General features: G+C 43.3%; 2 protein-coding genes across 6 annotated transcripts in view; one reads left to right on the top strand and one right to left on the bottom strand.

Annotated features, from left to right (window-relative positions):
- The first annotated feature begins 159 nt into the window (after positions 1 to 159).
- LOC106667403 (triosephosphate isomerase-like) lies at positions 160 to 2470 on the top strand. The gene is made up of 8 exons (XM_014395322.2): positions 160 to 480; positions 543 to 701; positions 1466 to 1579; positions 1636 to 1730; positions 1782 to 1894; positions 1957 to 2062; positions 2114 to 2242; positions 2301 to 2470. The coding sequence occupies exons 1-8, from the start codon at positions 246 to 248 to the stop codon at positions 2379 to 2381; spliced, it is 1032 nt and encodes a 343-aa protein (XP_014250808.1). The 5' UTR covers positions 160 to 245; the 3' UTR covers positions 2382 to 2470.
- A 4372-nt stretch (positions 2471 to 6842) lies between these two features.
- The window catches only part of LOC106667405 (neprilysin-2), a 38887-nt gene continuing 22734 nt past the window's right edge, over positions 6843 to 22995 (bottom strand). For 2 of the 5 annotated variants that reach the window (XM_024225027.1, XM_024225026.1), the window contains exons 2-13: positions 22804 to 22920; positions 17075 to 17202; positions 12307 to 12411; positions 12000 to 12242; positions 10599 to 10987; positions 10324 to 10541; positions 9961 to 10263; positions 9549 to 9901; positions 7669 to 7787; positions 7481 to 7612; positions 7237 to 7421; positions 6843 to 7161 (exon numbers count right to left, since the gene is read on the bottom strand). In XM_024225027.1, the coding sequence (XP_024080795.1) occupies positions 7005 to 7161; positions 7237 to 7421; positions 7481 to 7612; positions 7669 to 7787; positions 9549 to 9901; positions 9961 to 10263; positions 10324 to 10541; positions 10599 to 10987; positions 12000 to 12242; positions 12307 to 12411; positions 17075 to 17202; positions 22804 to 22835 (2364 nt within the window). In that variant the 5' untranslated portion in view covers positions 22836 to 22920 and the 3' untranslated portion in view covers positions 6843 to 7004. Of the gene's footprint in view, positions 7162 to 7236; positions 7422 to 7480; positions 7613 to 7668; positions 7788 to 9548; positions 9902 to 9960; positions 10264 to 10323; positions 10542 to 10598; positions 10988 to 11999; positions 12243 to 12306; positions 12412 to 12473; positions 12568 to 17074; positions 17203 to 22803; positions 22991 to 22995 lie in introns of those variants that run through there. The other 3 variants (XM_024225028.1, XM_014395331.2, XM_014395332.1) reach the window with 3 other exon arrangements.

Consider the following 22995-nt stretch of genomic DNA (forward strand, 5'->3'; position numbering starts at 1 on the left):
ATATTTTGAAACAAGAGTTCAGTTCAATTCATTCCCTATCTCTCACTCACCTACTCACTCATTCTCCTACTAGCTCACTCACTCATTTACTAACTCACTCACCTACTCAATAACTCACTCGTTTTGCCACTCACTTACTCATTCATTCAAAAAGATTAAATGAGGCACATATAACATTGGTAGGATTTCGATAACTGTAACCTTTGTTACAGGAAAAGCAAAGCAAAGTAAAAAAAAAAAAACACATGTTAGAAAAAAAAGTTCAACCGAAGCAAGAAAGTTGTGAACGTACCAGGGTGAATAGGACACAGAACACTTACAACATACAACAGTCACACCGGATGACAATGTCACTGACGGGAAATAATTTATCAAGCACTGGGATCCTAATAAAGAGGATCACCGAGCTGACGAAGCGTTTTATCGACAACCCCAACGAGCAACAGAAAAAAACCCAGATGACCGGGACCAGCCGAACCTGTGGGTACCTCCTAAGGGGGAAAACGGGCCAGAAACCGTGATTTTAACTTTTTTCTTTTCAGTCGCCATTTACTCCGTGGCTTTCCAGGCGTCCAGCTCCATCATGAGGCAGATGGAAAGGAAATTCTTCGTCGGGGGCAACTGGAAGATGAACGGGTCGGACAAGATGGTCGAGGACGTCGTTAACCTCCTCAAAGAATTCGAATTGGACAAAAACGTCGGTAAAGGAAATCCGTTCGGCTACCAAGTCTGACCATATCAAAATATTAGAACAATCTGCAGAGCGTAGACTGTTCTTCTGCGAGATGGCTCTCCTACATGACTCATGCCTCTACTGGACATACTGAGAACTGTGGGTGTTCCACATCAAGTTTTCAATCCATCTTAACCCTACTGCTCAAGCCTTATAATCCATCCTGTTAATCCTTAAATAACCACCTATTCATACCTTAATCCCTCATAGGCCAGCGTTGATTTTTTTTCAACCTGTGTCCTTCGTCCGTTGGCCATAGTGTCAGCCCGAATTGCTTCGATTTATAAAAGAACTACGGAAGCTTTCGAGCCCATATTCATGGTCCAACCATTGTTGGAATATGGATCTGTTTGGTGGATGTGAGCGAACCTTCTTTATACTCAAGACGTTCAGTTCGGTCCCTCACCCGCTTTCTTTCTCTCTTTCACTCACTCACTGATTCACTTTCTCTTTGGCTCCCTCACTCACTCACTCTGTCTCTCAATCACTCGATATTTCTCATTCGATCACTCACTCTTTCTTCCTCTCACTCTCTCTTTCTTTCTCTCTCTCACTTACTGATTCACTCACTCACTCACTTTCTCTCTTTCACTCTCTCTCCCTCTCCCTCTCTCTCACTCTCTCTCACACTCGCTCGCTGTCGGCCAATCTTGATCTTGCTCTAGGAGTTCCATCCTCCAAGAAATTTCCTTTCCCTGATCCTAGAAATTTAATAAATTGTCTGAATTTTAGAGATCGTCGTATGCCCACCGTCGGTTTATCTGCAGAAGACCGGCTGCCTATTGCCGTCGAACGTCTACCTAGGAGCTCAGAACTGTTACAAGGAGGCGAAGGGCAGTTTCACCGGTAATCAATTCGAATATATATCTTTGGAATAATTTTAACCTCGAGATAATTCCAAGGGGAAATAAGTCCTGCTATGATCAAAGAGGTGGGCGGCAAGTGGGTCATACTCGGACACTCGGAGCGTCGAAACCTTTTCAATGAAAACGACGAGGTAGAGGAATGGGAGTGAAAGTAGTCTGCGCTGACTAACCAGCCTCCTTAGACTGTTTCAGACAAGACGGCACACGCTCACGACGAAGGGATCGGGGTGATCGTCTGCGTCGGTGAGACCACCAACGACAAAGAGAACAATCGGACGAAAGAAGTTGTCCTCAAGTACTTGAATAACAGCTTAACAAAAACAAAGAATATTTCATACAATTCCTTACGGTTTCAAGTCAGATAAAAGCTATCTCGAAGAAGGTGAAGGACTGGAAGAAAACCGTCATAGCGTACGAACCGATCTGGGCCATAGGGACGGGAAAATCCGCGACACCCAAACAGGTACAAGGTTACTCACCAAGAGGATATTAGTATCTTAAGACTTTTCCCCAGGTCCAGGAGGTTCACGGGTGGATCAGGGAGTGGCTCAGGAGCGAGGTGAACGACGAAGTCGCACAAGAGACAAGGATAATATACGGCGGTTCTGTAAACGCGCAAAACGCCAAGGAACTATCGCGACAAGTGAATTCTTCTTTCAAATCAACGAGGACATCACAATTAACTGATTTTTTTCTTGTAGAAAGACGTAGATGGCTTCTTGGTCGGAGGTGCGTCCCTAAAGCCGGAATTCATCCAGATCATAAACGTCCTGAAGCAATAACTTTGAGCTCAGCTTAGTATATGTCGGTATTGTTTCGTTTGAGTCTCTTTCCTTCCTAGCCAAATATTAAACGATTATGTCAAGTGTTTTATTTTTATTTTGATATAATGCACGTGGTGGACTGTAAAACGGTGTCAATATTATCCCTTAAGGCCTGTTCACGCATGAGTCTAGAGGAGGGCGACGCGACGAAACCCCAGGCCGTAACCGTAACCATGTGAGGTCGGTCATACGGGAATCAAGACGAGGCGGGACACGACTCCAAGCTGTCGCCTCAACCGTGTGAAAACCTGCAATAACAGGTCTCTTGAGGAGGTCCCAAGAGACTCCAGACTGTCGCCTCAACCTTGGGAAGCACTACAATAACAGGAGTCTTGAGGAGGCGCGACGCGTCTCCAAGCTGTCGCCTCAACCTTGGATGCCCTGCAATAACAGGAACCTTGAGGAGGTCGCACGAGACTCCAGACTGACGCCTCAACTCTGTGAGGCCCTGCAATAACAGGAATCTTGAGGAGCCGGGACTCGACTCCAAGCTGTAGCTTCAACCGTGTGAAAACCTGCAATAACAGGAATCTTGAGGAGGTCCCACGAGACTCCAGACTGTCGCCTCAACTCTGTGAGGCCCTGCAATAACAGGAATCTTGAGGAGCCGGGACTCGACTCCAAGCTGTAGCTTCAACCGTGTGAAAACCTGCAATAACAGGAATCTTGAGGAGGTCCCACGAGACTCCAGACTGTCGCCTCAACTCTGTGAGGTCCTGCAATAACAGGAATCTTGAGGAGGTACGACTCGACTCCAGGCTATCGGCCTAACCGTGTTTGGTCCTTCTAACACTCCAGGTTGTCCCCTCAACCTGTCAGGTCCTGTTCACAAGGGTGTCTTGAGGAGGCCCGAAGCGTATCCAGGCTGTCGCCTCAACCGCGTGATGCGGTTTGAGTTTCTTTAATCATATTTCCCAGCTTACTATGTCTGGCATATCCGGTGTTCTTTTGTTTTGTCTAGACCCATTCTGAGACGGAGGAGTCTATGTTTCATGGCATCCCGAGTATTGGTTCTGACCTCTGTTCTTGCAGATTGTCCTCTGACCAGTTTGTCACCCTTTTCACCAGGTTTTGGACGTTTATTCAGGTATGTATGTTTCCAATGAAGGTTTAGCTAGGAGATAGCTGTAGTCTTTGACACTGTAAGTTTTAGTCCCCAGCATATTGTTTGCTAAGGACACTTTAGACTTTATTTCGGCTAAAGTCCAAAGATTTTCTATAGGGTTAGGGTTCTTGGTTATGTGTTGTAGATGAGGGTTTTAAGTTAATTTCTCGTCAAATACGATTTATTAACAAAGAACAAATCATGACCACAAGGCGCATTTTCTCTCAGGGAGGTCGAAGTCTCTGGAGAAATCCGGCCGGTTGGACACGACGCCGATGACCCTGAATCTTTCCGTAGAGTGCAAATCGTTGCGGAGAGTCCATACCAGATCGATATCTCTGAAAAGGAGCACGGAAAATAGGAAAAGGTCACGAGGGCTCGAGGTCCGTGTCTTACGGCGTGTAGGCGCAGTGTCAGTTGGCATAGCTCTGCCTAGGTGTGTAACTCTCGAGTCCGGGCAGCCGGGCCTCTTCACCGTGGTTGGCTAACCAAGAAAGATAAGCACGATACGCGTATTCGAGGCCCACGTTGTACGCGATATTCTCGTTTTTCTTCTCTCGGTCTATCTAAAATGTTCCAACCTGGGTAAACCATTTTGGGTGATGTGATTGTTGATACATAATTTCATTTTGATCTGCTTAACCGTGTACCTCTTGTATTGGTCGACAAAGCACTGGACCTTGTCGAAAAAGGTGAACAGAGTTCTGTCCTCCCACCAATCTTTCGCGATGCCCTCTTGGTCGGTAGTCCCTAAAAAAAGTTATAAATAAGGTCAAATTCGAAACTTAAAAAAAAACCATACTACTAACGTGAGTGTCAAACCCGTGGAATAATAATTCGTGTCCGATGGGATAACCAACAGTTACGAAGTTAAGCAAAGTCGGTTAGGAATGGTTAACGATTGATATTAGGGTCGGTTGGTAGTGCATCAGTTATATTCATATGGATAAGATTTTTGTAAATGGTCCATTTACTTTGTGTCATTATCGATCCATCGTAGACCCCTGAAGCGTGCCTGGACCTCCTTTTTCAACTTTTTGAACAAATCCAGCGTCTCGGATGTCGTAGCGTTGTCCATGTACCTTTGAGTGTACATGTAGAAGACGGCGAGACGGAAATTCTCCGACGTTTCCTTCACACACTCTTCCCACCTCGTTTTCGACTAGCATATGTCATTGTGTCATACGTGACCTTTCCGTCGGTCGACTTTGCCAGTTCGACCTCGAACATCAAAGAGTCGTAGAGTTCGTCCCTGGCGCGAATCGGGTCCGCTCCGTAAAGGACTGAGACATTGACCATGTACCTGAAGTAAAAGTTAACATAGGAATCTTCCAGTCCTCGAGTCATGAAAGCTCTCGTGAGACCGTATTTCCGAGGGGAGACAGTTAGAGTGAAGACGTTCGGATTCGTCGTTTCCCTTTTAAAGTTAAGCTTGACCAAATGGTCGAAACTCATGCCGGTTTTCATGAAATTGCCCAGTCGTCCTCCAGTACCGGCCATCCTCCTAGTTCTTTAAAGACCGTCAGTAACGGTCCGAAATCGTCCGTCTTCATCTTACCTACGTCTATGCAGATATTGTAAAAAAGCTTGACTTTAAGCTGGACCATGTGGATTTCGTGGTTCGACCTCTCCTCAAGCATGTCTCTTACCCGGTAGTCGATCATCGTCTGGATGTATTCTTCAATGGTGTTTTAAACTCGCGGCCGGTTGATTTGTAGATAAAATTGCCGCATGCGAACTGATAAAAGTCGTCGCAAGGGTTCGCATTCACGTCCATGTTCGATTGCATGAGATAACCTTATAAATTAAGCAGGATTAAGGAAATCCCTCCCTTTTGTTTAACATTTAAATCAACTCACCGGCTCTCATACAAACTTTATCATTACGAGTTTCGTACTTCTTCCGCACCAAACCAACACTGAGAAGTACCAACGCCATGTGAACTACCAAGAACAGGCATGCGAGGTCGCAACGCATCGTTAAAAGTCATAAAATAATGAAACTGACACAAACGTCAATTTATAACTAATGACTGGGTAAAAAAGTACTTTACATAATTCACCGAGACATATCTGACGTCAATTAACGGAATTTGTCGCACTCACTTAAGCTTTATCAGCTACGCTTTTTTATTACAGTTCCTATCGTGAAATTCAAGCTGGGTTTCTTTTTTGGACATTTTCATCTTACATCATTAGATGGTGATGTTGAAATTCTAGGGAGCAGGGTTTGCTTTAGAGAATACTGATGGTCATCTGTACTTCTGTAAACATTGCAATTCCTTAGGAGTGACGACCTGTGAGAGGGAAGAGCTGTGAGGGTAATGAACGTAGGAGTGATGAGCTGTGGGAGTGACGAGCTGTGGGACTGAGGAGCTGTGGGAGTGATGACCTAGGAGTGATGAGTGTGGGAGTGATGAGGTGTAGGAGTGAAGAGCTGTAGGAGTGACGAGCTGTGGGAGTGATGAGCTGTGGGAGTGACGAGCTGTAGGTGTGATGAGCTGTAAATGATGAGGTGTGGGAGTGACGAGCTGTGGGACTGAGGAGCTGTGGGAGTGATGAGCTGTACGAGTGAGTGTGGGAGTGATGAGGTGTGGGAGTGAAGAGCTGTAGGAGTGACGAGCTGTGGGAATGACGAGCTGTAGGAGTGAAGAGCGTAGGAGTGATGAGCTGTAAGTGATGAGGTGTGGGAGTGAAGAGCTGTAGGAGTGACGAGCTGTGGGAGTGATGAGCTGTAGGACTGATGACCTAGGAGTGATGAGCTGTACGAATGACGAGCTGTAGGAGTGAAGAGCTGTAGGAATGATGAGCTGTAAGTGATGAGGTGTGAGAGTGAAGAGCTGTAGGAGTGACGAGCTGTGGGAATGACGAGCTGTGGGAGTGAAGAGCTGTAAGTGATGAGGTGTGGGACTGAGGAGCTGTGGGAGTGATGAGCTGTAGGACTGATGACCTGGGAGTGATGAACTGTGGGAGTGACGAGCTGTAAGAGAGATGAGCTGTAGGAGTGATGACTATGGGAGGGTTGACCTAGGAGTGAAGAGCTGTAGGAATGACGAGCTGGAATGGCAAAGGGGTGAGCCGAAAAAAGGCTCTGATACGTCAATATAGTTCTTTTTCGTGAATAGTTCATACGACCTAGTTCCTTCATGAACTATCCACCGTTAGAGATCGTTCCGGGCATCCAATAATTCAATGAACCAGTTGGAATGTAAACCTATTTTAACTTGTTTCGCGTAATTTTTTGACAAAAGTTATGCCATTACTTAGACACGTGGAAAGGCGATGTGAAGAGCAGGTCCAAATAAAAACAAGCCATTTTAAAAAAACAACAACTTTTAATAAACTTAGAACGATAAACATGATGTTACATCTCTATTGATATAAAAGACAACCTACAATTGAACTACATTTAATAAAAATAATATAAATAATTTTTTTTAAGTTATAATTTTATTAGAAAACAAATTATCACGTTGGCTACCATACCACGCACTTTTTCACCGGGTTCATCCTCGACCCCAGTGGACAGTTGAAGTCCTTGGCGAACTCGGGCAGATTGGACATCGGCCCAAGTATCCTGAATTCAGGAGGCGAGTGATAACCCGTGGTTATCAGGTTGCTCAGAGATTCAGGCCTGGAGAAAAGTGGTTAGGTTTTAGGTTTTTAAAAGTTTTAGGTTAGGTTTTTGTCTTAAACAAAAAAAAATTACCTGAACGCTGAACACCAAGAGCTGGCTGTGCTCACCCAGAACATCTGGAGAGGGGTGAACTGGTGAAGCCCGGGGAGTCTGGGTTCTTCGCCGTTGTCGGCCACCCAGGATAGATAAGCCCTGTAGGCGTGCTTAAGACCTCCGTTATCTGCTATGTTCTCACCTTGTGTGTTGATTCCATTAAGCTTAAAAAATAATAATAATTATAATAAAACCTTTACCATCAGATTTATATTCGACTTACTTTCATGTTGACCTGTTTGGACGTGTAGTTGCCATACTGGTTTATAATGCACTGGGCCATTTCTGAATACTTGGTTTTCGTCTCGTCCGCCCACCATTCCATCAAGTCGCCGTTTTTGTCGAATTGTTTCCCCTAGGGTGAGAAAAATGAGTGATTTTTGCCTTGGTTTCGGGTCGTGTTTGTCTTACCTGGTCGTCGAAACCGTGTGTGATCTCGTGGCCGATCACGAATCCTATCGTGCCGAAGTTCATGTAACTGGGCCTCTTGTCGGAGAAGAAGATCTCCTGGAGGATACCAGCCGGGAATTCTGCGAACAGAACTCTCACATAAATAAGAATGTCCGAAGGTTCGAGTTCTCCAGAGCTTTCGATTGGACGTGTCCATTGTCTTACGAGACTTACCGTTCTGAGGACGTGGGGTGGAAAAGAACTCTAGATGATCGAAGAACCGAGATCTTAGCTCAGATCCAGGTTTTTCCCCCTAAGATTCTGTCCTACCTACGTACGTACATATTGGCGAAAGCTCATGTGTACCCATGCGAACGCTTTTTCGGGTGATACTAGGTCGAAAAATATTCATGTCCGAGCTTTCTTATTAAATGAGCAAAAAGCCGAGAAAAAATATTTTGAGTAATTTTGATAATTTAAAAAAATTCTGCTTTTATATTGCGTGTATTGCAAAGTTATTATAAGTAAAATAAGAAAATAATATACGGGGTCCACTTAATTCAGTCAATCTAAGAATCGATTCACTAGTTAAGTAAGCTTATGGATCGATTCAATTGATTCACTCGTTTGGTCAATATAAGGATTCAGTTCGCTGAAATAGGTCAATATTTTTGGGTAATAGTTCATTTAATTGAACTAGTTCTTTCTTGATCTACTCTGTTAGAGATGGCTGTCTCGCCCCCACTCACTCCCCTTCACTCTTTCTTTCCCTCTCTCATTCACTCCCAATCGCTCGTTCTCTATCACCCGCTATCTTTCTCTCACTCACTCCCCCTCTCATTCGCTCGCCCCCTCTCTCTCACTTACCCAACTCTCACACTCTATCTATCTCACTAACTCTCTCTGCCTCACTCTCTCAATCACTCACTCGTTCTCTTTCATTTTCACTTACACGCTCGCTCCCAATCGCTCGTTCTCTATCACCCGCTATCTTTCTCTCACTCACTCCCCCTCTCATTCGCTCGCCCTCTCTCTCTCACTTACCCAACTCTCACACTCTCTCTATCTCACTAACTCTCTCTGCCTCACTCTCTCAATCATTCACTCGTTCTCTTTCATTTTCACTTACACGCTCGCTCTCAATCGCTCGTTCTCTCTCACCCGCTCTCATTCTCTCACTCACTCTCTATCTCCTCTCACTTTCTCTCTGTCTCTCTCTCTCTTTTGCTCTACATCCCTCTCACTCACTCTCTCTCTCTGACACACAAACTCTTTATCTCTCTCATTCGCTCACTCCCTCTCATTCTTTCTCTCTCTCACTAACTCACCTACTCGCTCACACTCTCTCTATCTCACTAACTCGTTCTCTCCCTCTCTCTTTTGTTCTCTCTCCCGTTCTCTAGTCATTAATCACTCTTTTTCACTTGCACTTACACGCTCACTCTCAATCGCTCGTTCTCTCTCACCCCTCTCTTTCTCTAACTCACTCTCTGTCTACTCTCACTCACTTTCTCTCTCGCTCACTCACACCTACTTTCTATCTCACTAACTATCTTGCTTACTTTTCCCTCTCTTGCTCTGTATCTCTCTCATTCGCTCGCCCCCTCTCTTTCTTTCTCTCTCACTCACTCCCCCTCTCTCTTTCGTTCTCTCACTCAGTCACTCGCTCACTTAATGGCTTCTTCGAACCTTGAAAGACACCCAAAATAACGGCAGAAAAAATATATTCTACAAAAATTACTTGAGATATTTTTCCTTCGGAAATTTTCATATTCTGGCCTCTACCGTATATTCTAGAAAATGATAAAAGCTCGGGGGAAAAGTGTAGCTTAATTTTTATGTTATTACAGGCTGATAAATCACGTGTTTTATTTTTTAAAGTTTATTTTTATGTGACTTACGGATGGAGTTTTCCAACGGCGAGTAGTAGGCGTTGACGACAGCTGCTTTCGAATGGGATATCCAGTCCGTTTTGTTTATCTTCTCCCTCAACTGGCTCAGGGTGTAATTTGTGCCGAAGGTGGTCAGGTTGAGTATGGCCTGGAGGTAGTCGCCGTCCCTATCGATGGTCAGCTTGAAAAGACACAATTCTGACATTAGATCTCGTTCCGCCGTCGGAAGAACGCTGGACTGCACAGGTCTCGCTGGCAGAAATACCTCTTTGTAAAAGTCAACGATTTTCTTCTTGTTCCTCAGCTCTTCGGGGTAGGCGATGTGGGCCACCATCGACCCGGCCTTCTCCAAAGCGGCTTTCCTGAAAGAAAAAAATTTAGTTGTTTTTCTTATTTTTATGGAAGAACATCCAAGGCGTACCTCGTCTCCTCGTCCATCCAATCCAGGGTCTCTAGAGTATGGAAAAACTCTTTTTTTACTCTGTCGACCAGATCGAGTGCCATCTGCTTCGCCTCGTCGTTGAAGTACCGTTCGACGTAGAGGGATGAAACAGCCAGGGAGACACTGCCTGCCGCAAGGCCTGAACATTCCATCCACCTCGGTTGGCGCATTTTCGAACCTGAAGTCGCCCTGGCGTACTTCTGCTGTCTGTCCCTGAACCTAGTCGGTAGGTAGAAGATCGTAGAACTGGCCGCCCTCCATAAAAGATAATTTGCAAGCACCCTAGCCGGAGAAAACAAAAACACAATCAATCTTAATTTACACAAATAACCAACGACATACTTCTTTGGAGTCTGCTCCAGTATTTTTTCCACTCCGGTTATGTACTCGGGCACCGCGACTATGACGGGTTCTTCTTCTTTGATGTCGTACATCGGAGGAAGTAGCCTTGTGACGTACTCTCTCCAAGGGATCGTCGGGAATTTAAGCATCATACTACCCAGGGTCATCTTGTTGTATAGTTTATTCGCGTTCCTACGTTCCTCCCTAGGGAGTGAAAGCTAAAAAAAAAACAATTTTATTATTTTTTTAAAAGGTTTTTTTAAAGTCGTTCTGACCTTGGCGAGCTGCATCTCGAGTTCGAGTGATTCCATGAGTTGTTTTCTTGCTTGGGCTTCGTCCGCACTGAATAGGACAGCGATGTCGACCATGTAGTCGTAGTAGGCTTTCACCTTGGTGTGGTTCATCCCTTGGACAAGGTACTCCCTGCTCAGGCCGAGAGGGGGTTGGTCGAAAGTTATTATCCTGTATGAGGTGTTCTTCAGGTCGGAACCTATGCTAAAGTCGAAAAAGTAATCGACGCTGAAACCGTGGGCGCGGAATTTGTAGATGGTGTCTCGCCAGTTCCATGAGCCGTCTCTGTCCCAGTTCTCGTCCAGGACGGGCCATCCGCCGAGCTGTTCGAACAGCTTGAGAACCGGTTCAGTGCCGTACATCTCGATTTTCGCTGATGAAAATAAAATAAATAAAACTCTTGTTCATCGAAAAATTGTAAAGGACCTTGGGAAAAAATAAAAACAAATAAAGATCGTTCAATACACGTAGTTCTTTTATAAGAATAATTCGTATGAACTAGTTCTTTCATGAACTGCTCAATGTTAGAGATAGTTCGAAACATCCAGGAATTCAGGTCACTAAAATAAAGGCCGTTTTCTTGGGTAATAGTTCTTTCGTGAACTACTCAATTTGAGAGATGGTTCGGAGCTACCCGTTTTTTTGGGTAATAGTTCGTTTGAACTAGTTCTTTCATAAACTGCTCAATGTTAGAGATAGTCCGAAACATCTAAGAATTCAGGTCACTAAAAATAAAGACCGTTTTCTTGGGGTAATAGTTCATTCGAACTAGTCAATTTTAGAATTGGTTCGGAGTCACCCGTTGTTGTTTTTTTTGGAGGGGGGTAATAGTTCCTTTAACTAGTTCTTTTCTGAACTACTCAATGTTAGAGATGGTTCGAAACAGCCAGGAATTCAGGTCACTAAAAATAAAGACCGTTTTCTTGGGTAATAGTTCATTCGAACTAGTCAATTTTAGAATTGGTTCGGAGTCACCTGGTTTTTTTTTTGGGGGGGGGAATAGTTCCTTTAACTAGTTCTTTTCTGAACTACTCAATGTTAGAGATGGTTCGAAACAGCCAGGAATTCAGGTCACTAAAAAGAAAGATCTTTTTATTGGGTAATAGTTCATTTAACTAGTTCTTTCGTGAACTACTCAATTTTACAGATGGTTCGGGGTAGCCCGGAATTCAGTCCACATAAAAAGACCGTTCACTGTACATAGTTCTTTTTCAGGAATAGTTCATTTGAACAAGTTCGTTCATGAACTACTCGCTGTTTTAGAGATGGTTCGAGGCTGCCAGGAATTCATAGGATCATTACATACTACGTAAAAAGCTTTCGTGCAGTGTTTTTTCTAATTAAAAGACGGTATAACTAAAGTTCACTAAAAAGGAAAAACTCACTCTCGTTCATGCAGAGTTGGTAGAGGCTCTTGGCGTCGTATATCGGCTGTATTTCACCAGGTAGCGACGGTTCCGTCAGTATGTCCCTCAACTGTCCTTCCAGCTTGTCGCTAATCAGGCTGAAATAGTTCAGAGCGGATTTGTGATCCGGAATGAACCTCTTCCTAAACTGACCGCACACGAACTGGTAAAAATCATCGCATGGTTCGACGCTCATGTCCATGTTTCCCAGGACCATAGAAGCTAAAAAAAAAATTTTAATAAAAAAAACAAAAACAAAATCAAAAGTTTATTTTATTATGCGCACCGGCATGGACGCATCCTTCGTCGAGGCATATTTCAGGTTTTTTCTGAGGAGTCTTGGCGCTTTTCTCCTCGGTCATGTTCAGAGCTGACATAGCCGGCAAAGGCTCTGTAAAAGAAGAAGAAAAAAAAATTAAATTTCACCCAGGATCCTCCGGGTGAAAGACCTACTCCAGCAATCTGTGAGAAAACCGCAAGTGAACGCTGACAATCCCACCCCTAGAAAGCATATCTTAACTAAAGGAAACATAGCTTTGGGAAATTTTGTTGTGTTGAAAATCATATGATATTTAATCATTGGGAGGGGTTTTCCAGTGAGAAGATCTCGTGTACGAGGTGAGAAGCCAGGTAAAATTCTTTTCGGACGATGAACGAACTCCCAGGCTGGCTCACAGTGGCAACTAGTCCTTCTTGAGGGTCGATCAACGCGAAACGATCATCATCGTAGGCGTAGAACCAATCCCCTTGGATCTGACAAGCTCCTAGGTGCAAATAGTCAAAATTGTATCTGACTGGGATGAAATCTGAGTTGTAAACGACAACCCCATCTGAGACTATCGTGACGAAATGTCCTTTGGTGAAGAGGCAGTCTTTGACGTCCTCTAGGTCGAACCTCTTCAAAAACCGGTCAGATTCGAATATCCTGAGTGTCGTGTAACCGACCTCCTTCTCTCCCAGTCTCATCGAGTTGGTTATACAGTACCTCTTACCGCCTTTGTACACTTTAAAATCTGGCAGGTACAAAGGACTTGATTTCAGGTTCAACAGGTGTTTAGGCTCGGTGACAAAGTGGTAGAAATCGCAGTCAAAGCCGGCCTTTTTTCTGAGGACGAGGAAACCGTCCAGGACGTCTATAGAGTCGAATTGAGGTATTTGATGAAACCCCGCACCTGGGGAGTACCTCACCTTCTGACCTGAACCGAACAGGACGAGAGTATCGGCGTAGCAGTCGAAACCGTTACAGTTGAACTTTTCCAAGACGTTCAGGTCGAAATCGAGCGTTTTCAGCACCCTGGGTCGTCCATACATGGCCATCAGACCTTTGTTGTGAAAAGACATTTTTTCGACCTTCCCTCTCAGGGTTTTTAACGTTCTGCCCCGGATGTCGTATTTCTTTAGGCGGCTCTCTTTCTCCGAAGACACGAAAATACAATCGTCCGCGACGAGAAGGATCTGCAAAGGGTCAAAATTGTCCGAATTTATGCGATGCTAGTGCAAAAATTCGCCCTCGTCCAGGAGCTGTTCGACCAACTCGATCAAATAACGTTTACTATCAAATAAAACTTTTATATTTAGATCGTTAATAATGATTTTAAATGTTAGGAATGGTTAGGGAATAACAGCTCACTATTATAGATGAATCAGGGCATCCATGAATTCAGTTCTCTAACATAAAGGATCGTTAAGAATAGTTCTTTTTAGGTAATAGTTCATTTGAACTAGTTCGTTCATGAACTGTTCTCTGTTAAAGTTAGTCCGGGGCCGCTTGGAACTAGTTTACTAAAAAGAAGCGTCAATTTAGTTCATTTTTGGAAATGACCCTTTTGAACTATTGGGTTGTCCGGAAAATAATGCAGGATTTTGGTATTAAACAAAAAAAAAGAAACTAGTTACTTTAAAGCAATGTTCTTTAATCAAAATAATTTCCCATACTCTCAATACATTTCTCCCAACGTGTTGGTAACTTATTAATTCCGTCTGAGTAGAATTCAGAATTTTTAGAATTGATAAAGTCAATAAATGCATTTTCCAGTTCCGTTTGATTTTTGAATATTATGTGTTGTAAGTAGTGGTCCAGGTGTCTAAAAAAATGGTAGTCAGTAGGCGAGAGGTCCGGAGAGTAGGGTGGGTGAGGCAAAGTTTCATAGCCAAGCTCCAATAATTTTTGTGACGTTACACGTGACACATGTGGTCGAGCGTTGTCATGCAACAAAATGGGCCCTTTCCGATTGACCAAAGAGGGCTTCATTACTGCCAATTTCTGATGCATGGTATTAATTTGGTTACAGTATGATTCAGCATTGATGGTTTCGCCAGGATTTAAGAAGCTGTAGTGTATTAAACCAAATGAAGCCCACCATACCGTAACCATTACCTTTTTTTGATGAGTTGGGGGCTTTGGAGCTTCTCCTTTGTCGAGCCACTGTCCAGAACGTCTAGTGTTATCGTAGAGAATCCACTTTTCGTCACATGTAACAATTCTGGCCAGAAATGGGTCATTTTTGTTTCGACAAAGAAGTGATGCACAAACATCAAAGCGCTGATTTTTTGGCGATCGTTTAATGAGTGTGGAACCCAATTTTCGAGTTTTTTCACTTTTCCAATCGCCTTGAGGTGGTCAGCGACGGTCGTTTTACTGACTTTGAGTTGCTCTGCAAGTTCTCGAACAGTTGTTTTGGGGTTTTCTTCCACCACTGATCGCAGAACATCATCATTAAGAGAGGAAGGCCGTCCACGACCTTCTTCATCTTCAAGGCTGAAATCTCCCTCCCGAAATTTTTTAAACCACCTTTGCACAGTGCACTCATTAACACAACCCTCGCCCCAGACTTGGTTAATGTTTCTAGCCGTTTGGGCTCCGCTTCGGCCGAGTTTAAACTCGTAAAAGAAAATCGTACGAAATTCTCGCTTTGACATTATAAGGATGACTGAATTATTTCCAAGTAGCGGAATGCTACAGAGGTAAACAAACAATATCATTTGGAAGAGGATTAATAAGTGTTGACATTCATACAAATGAGTAATCCTGTAAACGTAAACAGAATATTTTATATAGATTTTTTTTAATGAAAACTTAAAATCCTGCATTATTTTCCGGACAACCCAATAGTTCGTTCATGAACTATTCACACTTAAAGTTGTTTAGGGGCCGCTTGGAACCAGGTCAGTTAAAAACGGTCAATTTAGATCATTTTTGGGAATGATTCTTTTGAATTAGTTCGTTCATGAACTACTCACTCTTAAAGTTATTTTGGAGCAGCTTGGAACCAGGTCAGTTAAAAATGGTAAATTTTGATAATTTTTGGGAATGATTCTTTTGAACTAGTTCGTTCATGAACTATTCCCACTTAAAGTTGTTTAGGGGCCGCGTGAAACCAGGACAGTAAAAAAAACTGTCAATTTAGTTCATTTTTGGGAATGATTCTTTTGAACTAGTTCGTTCATGAACTACTCACTCTTAAAGTTATTTCGGGGCTGCTTGGAACCAGGTCAGTTAAAAACGGTCAATTTTGTTCATTTTTGTGAATGATTCTTTTGAACTAGTTCGTTCATGAACTACTCACTCATAAAGCTGGTTCGGGGTCACTTGGAACCAGGTCAGTAAAAAACGGTCAATTTAGTTCATTTTTTAGAATGATTCTTTTGAACTAGTTCGTTCAAGGACTACTCACTGTTAAAGACCGTTCAAGGCAGGCGAGATTTCAATGAACCAGTTCGAACTAGGTAAAAAGCTGTTTTGTTTTTTAAAATGTTTTTTATAAAATTATTTTTGATAAAAGTTAAATTAATACAAGATAGAAAAAAAAGACAAAGAATCATAGTTCACTAAAAATTGAGTTTTCTTTCGGGAATAGTTCATTTGAACTAGTTCGTTCACTGTTATGGAGGGTTCCGGGCCGTCAGGAATGGTCAGAACCGCCATTTGTGTCGTAGTTTAATTTCTATCGTAAAATTTGTAGAAAAAAAACTATTGTCGATACCATGGACGTAGGGCGAATAATTTTCATGTGAAATTAGGCAACTCACTGAATCCGTGGGGAACGTGCGCCTCCTCGTGAAACGCCCCTCGGCCCACATGCGCAGAATCCTATGCCGATCGAGGAAATCGTCGAAACCCCGCGGACCCCACGCCCTCCGGCACGACTCAACCGAATCTCTCCACCTCCTCGACACAGCACGGCAGGCCAGGAGATCCTTCGTGGCGAGGAACGTCCAGACAGACTCGACCGCCTCTTGGTGAAGTACGTCCAACGGGTCCATGTCCGATTTTTTAAAATTTTAAATTTTCAAAAACCCAATCGGAGTTCCTCTCGGGCAAAGCGTACACCACGAAAATCGTGACTGGAATGGGAAAAACCAAAAAACCCGTCCTAGGCTGGAGGAATCGTGTCAAGGTCTGACTCTGATGGCATCGTATGACGTATGATCGGAACTTCGTTATTAAACTTTAAAAAAAAGTTTAGAAGGAAAACTCGTCCTTGGAAATACAAACAAACTCAAATAATTCAACAGTTTAAAAACACAAAATCTATCTGAGCTAGGTTGATCATCTAATCTTAGTTTATCTGTTTTTTTTTTTGTTTTTTTATTAATTACTCTATAGTAGTGGGCACCACCGCTAGAAAGCTCCTGACGCCTGATTTCAGCACAGTGGGGACAAGCGGACCCAACCCTGTCGACACTTTCACTCCTTGTACATTTCGATCCACTCGTCCAAGAGACGTGACACATATCCTCTGTATGTCATGGGAAATGATAGTGTTAAGGGACAACATAATCATAAAGGATGTCATATGTACATATATAGACCGGCCATGGGTGTAAGACGAGCTCCTTGACCCGATCGCAGTCCAAACTCAATTTTTTTGTGTCCTATTTAGCTCAATTGTAATACCAACAGTTAATTAGTTGCAAAGTAAACCCAAGGGATGAGATAATACCCGGGTTATGTCACCCTATTGTTCTCCCCGTGGGAAAGACAGTGGGCGAAGGTCGTGGTAAAATAATTAAAAACTTGTAACATTGAAAATCAATTTTTTTCTCTCTTTTACCTTCCATTTCTTTGTAGGAGGTGACGGCGAGTGCGGCGACGAGCACGATGCACAGCAGTGCGGTCGATATGGTCATGAAGATGAGACCCCTTTCCATCTGGGTCCTCCTTCTCCACCATGTCGGATTTCTGGAAAGGACAACGTACAAAATTATATCGAATTGGCGTGAAAATATTTAAGGACGTTAAAGGAATCTCAAGACCCAAGTATATGACCAACGTAGGTCAATATACAGATGGTTAGGGATGATAAATATATGACCTAACCATCCCTAATCAATATACAGAATAAGAAAGTCGAAATCTATCATATTTAAGATTTACCCCCAAAGCTGAGATTTTTAGGCTTTTAAATAGGTGTAGTATCTTCTTTGAGGTGACGACGTGGTGCAGAATGCTTCATGGGGTTAAAAGAAGCATAAGTCTCAAACATACTACCATGAAGAGGTCGAGAGACGTAAGAAGAATATCTATCATATTTAGAATTTATTGACGAATCTCGGGATTTTCGTCTTTTTATTCAGTATAAGCTTCTTTGAGGTATATGATGCACTTTGCTTCATGACCTTAAAGGAAGCATAAGACTCAAACATATACCATGAAGAGGTCGAGAGACATAAGAAGAATTTGGAAATCTGTCGTATTTTGGGTTTATTGACGAACTTTGGTATTTTTCGTTTTTTTATTCAGTTTATAGCTTCTTTGAGGTGTCCATGTGGTGCACTATGCTTCATGGACTTAGAGGAAGCTAAAGGCCCAAAGAAGCTACCATAAAGAGGTTAAGAGACATAAGAAAAATCTGGAAAATTGCCATATTTAGGATTTACTGTCGATCCTCGGGATTTTTCGTCTTTTTATTCAGTTTATAGCATCATTGAGGTGTTCATGTGATGGACTATGCTTCATGACTTAACGGAAGCTAAAGTCACAAAAATACTCCCATAAGGAGGTCGTGAGACAGAAGAAGAATCTGGAAGCCTGTCATATTTACGTTCTACTGACGAACTTTGAGGTAAGCCCTCATCTCCGGCTAAGATAAAATCTGTTTAGCATAAAATATATTAAAAAAAAGACTGATGGAACTCACTGGCCTTCGCGATTCCTTGAAAGCCGTCGGTTCTTACATAAAACGACACCCGGACCGGGCAAACCGGAACGTACGTCCTTTGAACCCCTGATGGTTATGATGCAATCTGGAAAATTTCTGTCCTCACTCACCCCCGCAACGAGGATTTTCCCTCCCCCCCCGGTGCACAGTTTAAAGTGTAAACGACCTTTGACAATAAAATCGCATGATCGGCAACGTCCCACAAACGCCCGGCCTTTATAAAAAAATCACTGACGTATGAATTCTGCTTCGAAGGGAGACAAAATGAAACATAAATAATAACAATCAATCTGACATTAACTCACATTAATTCTCTCTTGTCTTAAATGTGCACACATGAAAAATAAAAGTTCTGTCCAATCGCTCACTCACTCACACATTCTCTTTCTCTCCCTCACCATGACTCATTCACTCATACATTCTCTTTCCTTCTCAAACGTTCACNCTCTCTCTCTCTCTCTCTCTCTCTCTCTCTCTCTCTCTCTCTCTCTCTCTCTCTCAATCACTCACACGCGCGTATTTTTCTCTCCCTCTCAATCGCTCACTCCCTCTCACTCACAACTTTTCCCCTCTTTTTGTAAATTTGTAGATATAAAAAATAACAGTTCAATTCAATCCCTATTTTCCAGTCTTCTGTCTTGTGATTCGGTCGTTGCCGATTTCGGCCTGTCGATTCAGCGGCGGGCCGAAAAGGAAGAAATGTTTAGGACTTAAAACACACCCCTGCCTGACCGCGTCAGCCGACGTGGTAGAAAGACCAGGAAAACAGGGGAAAAATTACGGACCCATTTTACGAACAATGCGCGATACTAAAATTGTAAAAATATTTGAAGAAGGATAAAAATTTATCAAGGTGGGGGGGGATTTTCTCATTATTTTGCTTTATAAATCTGATCAAGTGTTTAAGTCAGGAATTATTATTACGTTAAATCCTCTTCCATTATTCATAGGATTTTTTTTCTCTTTTTTCCATGGTTCGTAATTAATACTCCGGCCTTGTCGAGAGGTTGATATGGAATAGTAGTCAAAACGAATTTCTATCTGGGCCACGGGCGGAAACGTCGACTGTTTTTAAAAAAAGGCTGGCTGGGCAATTTTCTCTCGTCCGGGATCCGTTTCATTAAAAAGGAGACTCGTTGGCGGGACTCCGAATGGAAAAGAACGTAAATACGGATAAAAAGAGAAGACCCGATGAGGACTCAATCACACCTTCTCTCACTACGCTTACTCGCTCATTTTCTCAATCACTCTCTTGCTGGCTCATTCTCACACTATCTCTCTCACTCTCTTACTGGCGCATTCTCACAATCTCTCGCTCACTCTCTAACTCACCCTCTCTGAATCACTCTCTCTCTCCCTCTCACACTCGCTCAATCACTCACTCTCTTACTAGCTCATTCTCTCAATCACTCTCTTCTGGTTCAATCTCAAACTCTCTCGCTCACTCTCTAACTCACCCTCTTTTTCTCTTGCTCACTCACTCACCCTCTCTGAATCACTCTCTCTCTCTCTCTCTCACTCACTTTCTTTTTCTCTCACTCACACTTTCACCCGCGCATTCACTCACTCTCTTCTGGCACAATCTCACATTCTTTCGCTCACTCTCTTACTCGCGCATTCGCAAACACTCATTCACTCACTCTCTCTGAAACACTCTCTCCCTCTGTCTCACTCACTCTGTTACTGGCATATTCTAACCCTCTCGCTCACTCTCTTACTCACGCATTCACGCACTCTCAATCACTCTCTTAATCGCTCATTCTCACATTGTCTCACTCGCGCAGTCGCGCACTCCCTCCATTTCTCTTTCACTCACTAACTCACCCCCTCTCTCTCTCCCTCGCTCGCTCATTCACTCACCCTCTTTGAATCACTCTCTTCCTCTCTCTCACTCACTTTCTTTCCCCTCACTTATCCTCCCAATCACTCTCTTACTCGCGCATTCACGCACTCCCTCCATTTCTCTCTCACTCACTAACTCACCCCCTCTCTCTCTCTCTCGCTCGCTCATTCACTCACCCTCTCTGAATCACTCTCCTCTCTCTCATTCACTTTCTTTCCCCTCACTCATCCTCCCAATCACTCTCTTACTCGCGCATTCACGCACTCTTCACTTATCTCTTTCTCTCTCTCACTCATTCACTCACTAAAGTCACCCTCTATCTCCCTCTCTCTCGCCTCTCTGAACCACTTTGTCCTCCTCTCTCACGTTCTGTATCTCTCTCTCACACTCTTACTCGCTTAATCTTGCACTTTCTTACTCGCTCATTCCCTCAATCATTCCCTTACTCGCTTATTCCCTCACTCTCTCATTCGCTCTTTTTCAAGTTTCAAGTATCGCCAAGGCCAATCTGATGCAATTCTTTTTCTCGGTTAAATCTTGCCCAGGTCTCGGATTTTAATCGTCCCGGTTTTTTTTCTCTCTCTTTCTTCCCATTATGCAAATATGCCATTTGTATCATGTTTTCATCATGATCCTTCTGAACTAGATCTTGTTCACAAAAAAAGAAAATGAAAAAAAGACCGGGATCCTGAGAGCTGGACTGTAAGACTCCGCGAACCCCATTCTCGCCCGGAATTTGTCCCACATAAACGGATTTATTAACGATTGTCGCCTTTCCAAAGCCGGTTCCCGTTCGCCCACGGGTGAAAGGCGACGGCTGGGGGATTTATATTGTCTTATACATAGAAGTAGCCTTGTTCCGGCGGGTGGATCATGTGTGAAAGGTGACCGAGAAAGTTCGTTCAACTCTCTTCCAAGTTCGGACCCTAAGGCCTTTGTCACACACGCCACGCATTGGAATCGATATACATTCCAAAATACAAGCAATTGGCAATTAAACTGGCTGGGGAAACTATCAAATAAATAGGATTACAGCGTTTCTGGGATGATGGAGTAAGATGGATAGACAGAATTTGGGAAGAGATGAGAGAGTGATGGTCTGAGTGAGTGAGAGAGGGACTTGACAGAACTGATCTTTAATTTTTCACGTGTACAAATTTAGGACCATTACTGTTCTTTCGTACAATTATAAAAAGTAGGGACAATTATAAGAAGTGTGAGAGAGTTAGGGGAAGAGAGAGAAAAGGGAGTGAGTGAGTTAATGTGAAATGGAAAGAGGGGAGTGAGTGAGAGAGAAAGTAAGTAATAAGTAAAGTAAGTATAAATGTTTGAGTGACGGAGAGAGCGATTACGAGAAGGGGAGTAAAAGAGCGTGAGTTAGGGAAAAGAGAGTCAGTTATTTAGTGGGTGAGTGAATGAGTGAGAGAGAGTGAGTGAGTGAGCTAGTTATGAGTAAGGGAGAGAGCAATTACAAGAGGAGGAGTGAAAAAGCGTGAGTTAGGGAGAAGAGCGTGTGTTATTTAGTGGGTGAGTGAGTGAGTGAAAGAGTGAGTGAGTGAGCTAGTTAGTGAGTGAGGGAGAGAGCAAGTACAAGAGGGGGAGGAAAAAGCGTGATTTAGGGAGAAGAAGTGAGGTATTTAGTGAGTGAGTGAATGAATGAGAGAAAGAGAGTGAATGAGTGAGAGAGCGTGCGCGTGAGGGAGAGTGAGTGAGTTAGTTAGTGAGTGAGTGAGGGAGAGAGCTAGTACAAGAGGGGGAGTGAAAAAGCGTGATTTAGGGAGAAGAAGTGAGTTATTTAGTGAGTGAGTGAATGAGTGAGAGAGAGTGCGTGTGAGAGAGAGAGTGAGTGAGTGAGTTAGTGAATGAGTGTGGGAGAGAGCTAGTACAAGAGGGGGAGTGAAAAAGCGTGATTTAGGGAGAAGAAGTGAGTTATTTAGTGAGTTAGTGAATGAGTGAGAGAAAGAGAGTGAGTAAGAAAAAGAGGTAGTACGAAGGAGGAGTGAAAGCGGGTGAGTGAGTGAGTGAGTGAGAGTGAGTGTGCTAGTTAGTGAGTGAAGGAGAGAGCAAGTACAAGAGGGGGAGTAAAAAAGCACGAGTTAGGGAGATGAGAGTGAGTTATTTAGTGAGAGAGTGAGCTAGTTAGTGAGTGAGTAAGAAAAAGAGGTAGTATGAAGGAGGAGTGAAAGAGAGTGAGTGAGTGAGAGAGCGAAAGTGAGTGAGTGAGAGTGAGTGTGCTAGTTAGTGAGCGAGGGAGAGAGCGAGAACGAGAGGGGGAGTGAAAAAGCGTGAGTTAGGGAGAAGAGAGTGAGTGAATGAGTGAGAGAGTGAGTAAGAAAAAGAGGGAGTACGAGAGGGGGAGCGAAAGAGAGTGAGTGACAGAGGGAAGGATAGTAGAGAATGAACGAGATCTCACTCTTTCATTTTATTTTATTTAAATCTCGCAAATTTACGTCGCGCACGGCCTCTCTTACAATTAACGAGAAAGTGAGAAAAAGAAAGACAACCAAGACAGGCAGAAAGGAACAGTAAAACATCCACGCAAACGAATTGCCCAATTTAATAGGTAAATGAAGGATATAGAGCAAAGGAGAAAGGGAAGGATGAAGAAATGTGTTAATTAAAGGCTACTTTGTAATATAACCTGTAATCATTATGGGTGAAGGTTGATAAATATACTCTTTGTGACAGATTAACAAATACATAAGCAGACGAGTGTAATTGAAGGCGCGTAAAGGTGAAAAATCAAAGGGTTTAGGGGGTTCAAAAAAATCTGACTTACTTGATGACTATCTGGCTCGGGGGGTTGGTCATCTTTGAAGATTCCTGCCTCTATTCAGCCAGGTCCCGCCGAATTTCTTCTCTCCTTTCTTTCTTCCTCTCTCTCTCCTGGATTATCCTGGAATCGACAAGAAGATTTTGAGTCGAGATTTGGTCGAAATTCGGGCAAAGGGCCGAACCGGCCGTAATCATG

The sequence above is a fragment of the Cimex lectularius genome, unplaced genomic scaffold (assembly GCF_000648675.2).
Source record: "Cimex lectularius strain Harlan isolate CLEC.00 unplaced genomic scaffold, Clec_2.1 scaffold10, whole genome shotgun sequence".
Lineage (NCBI taxonomy): Eukaryota > Metazoa > Arthropoda > Insecta > Hemiptera > Cimicidae > Cimex > Cimex lectularius.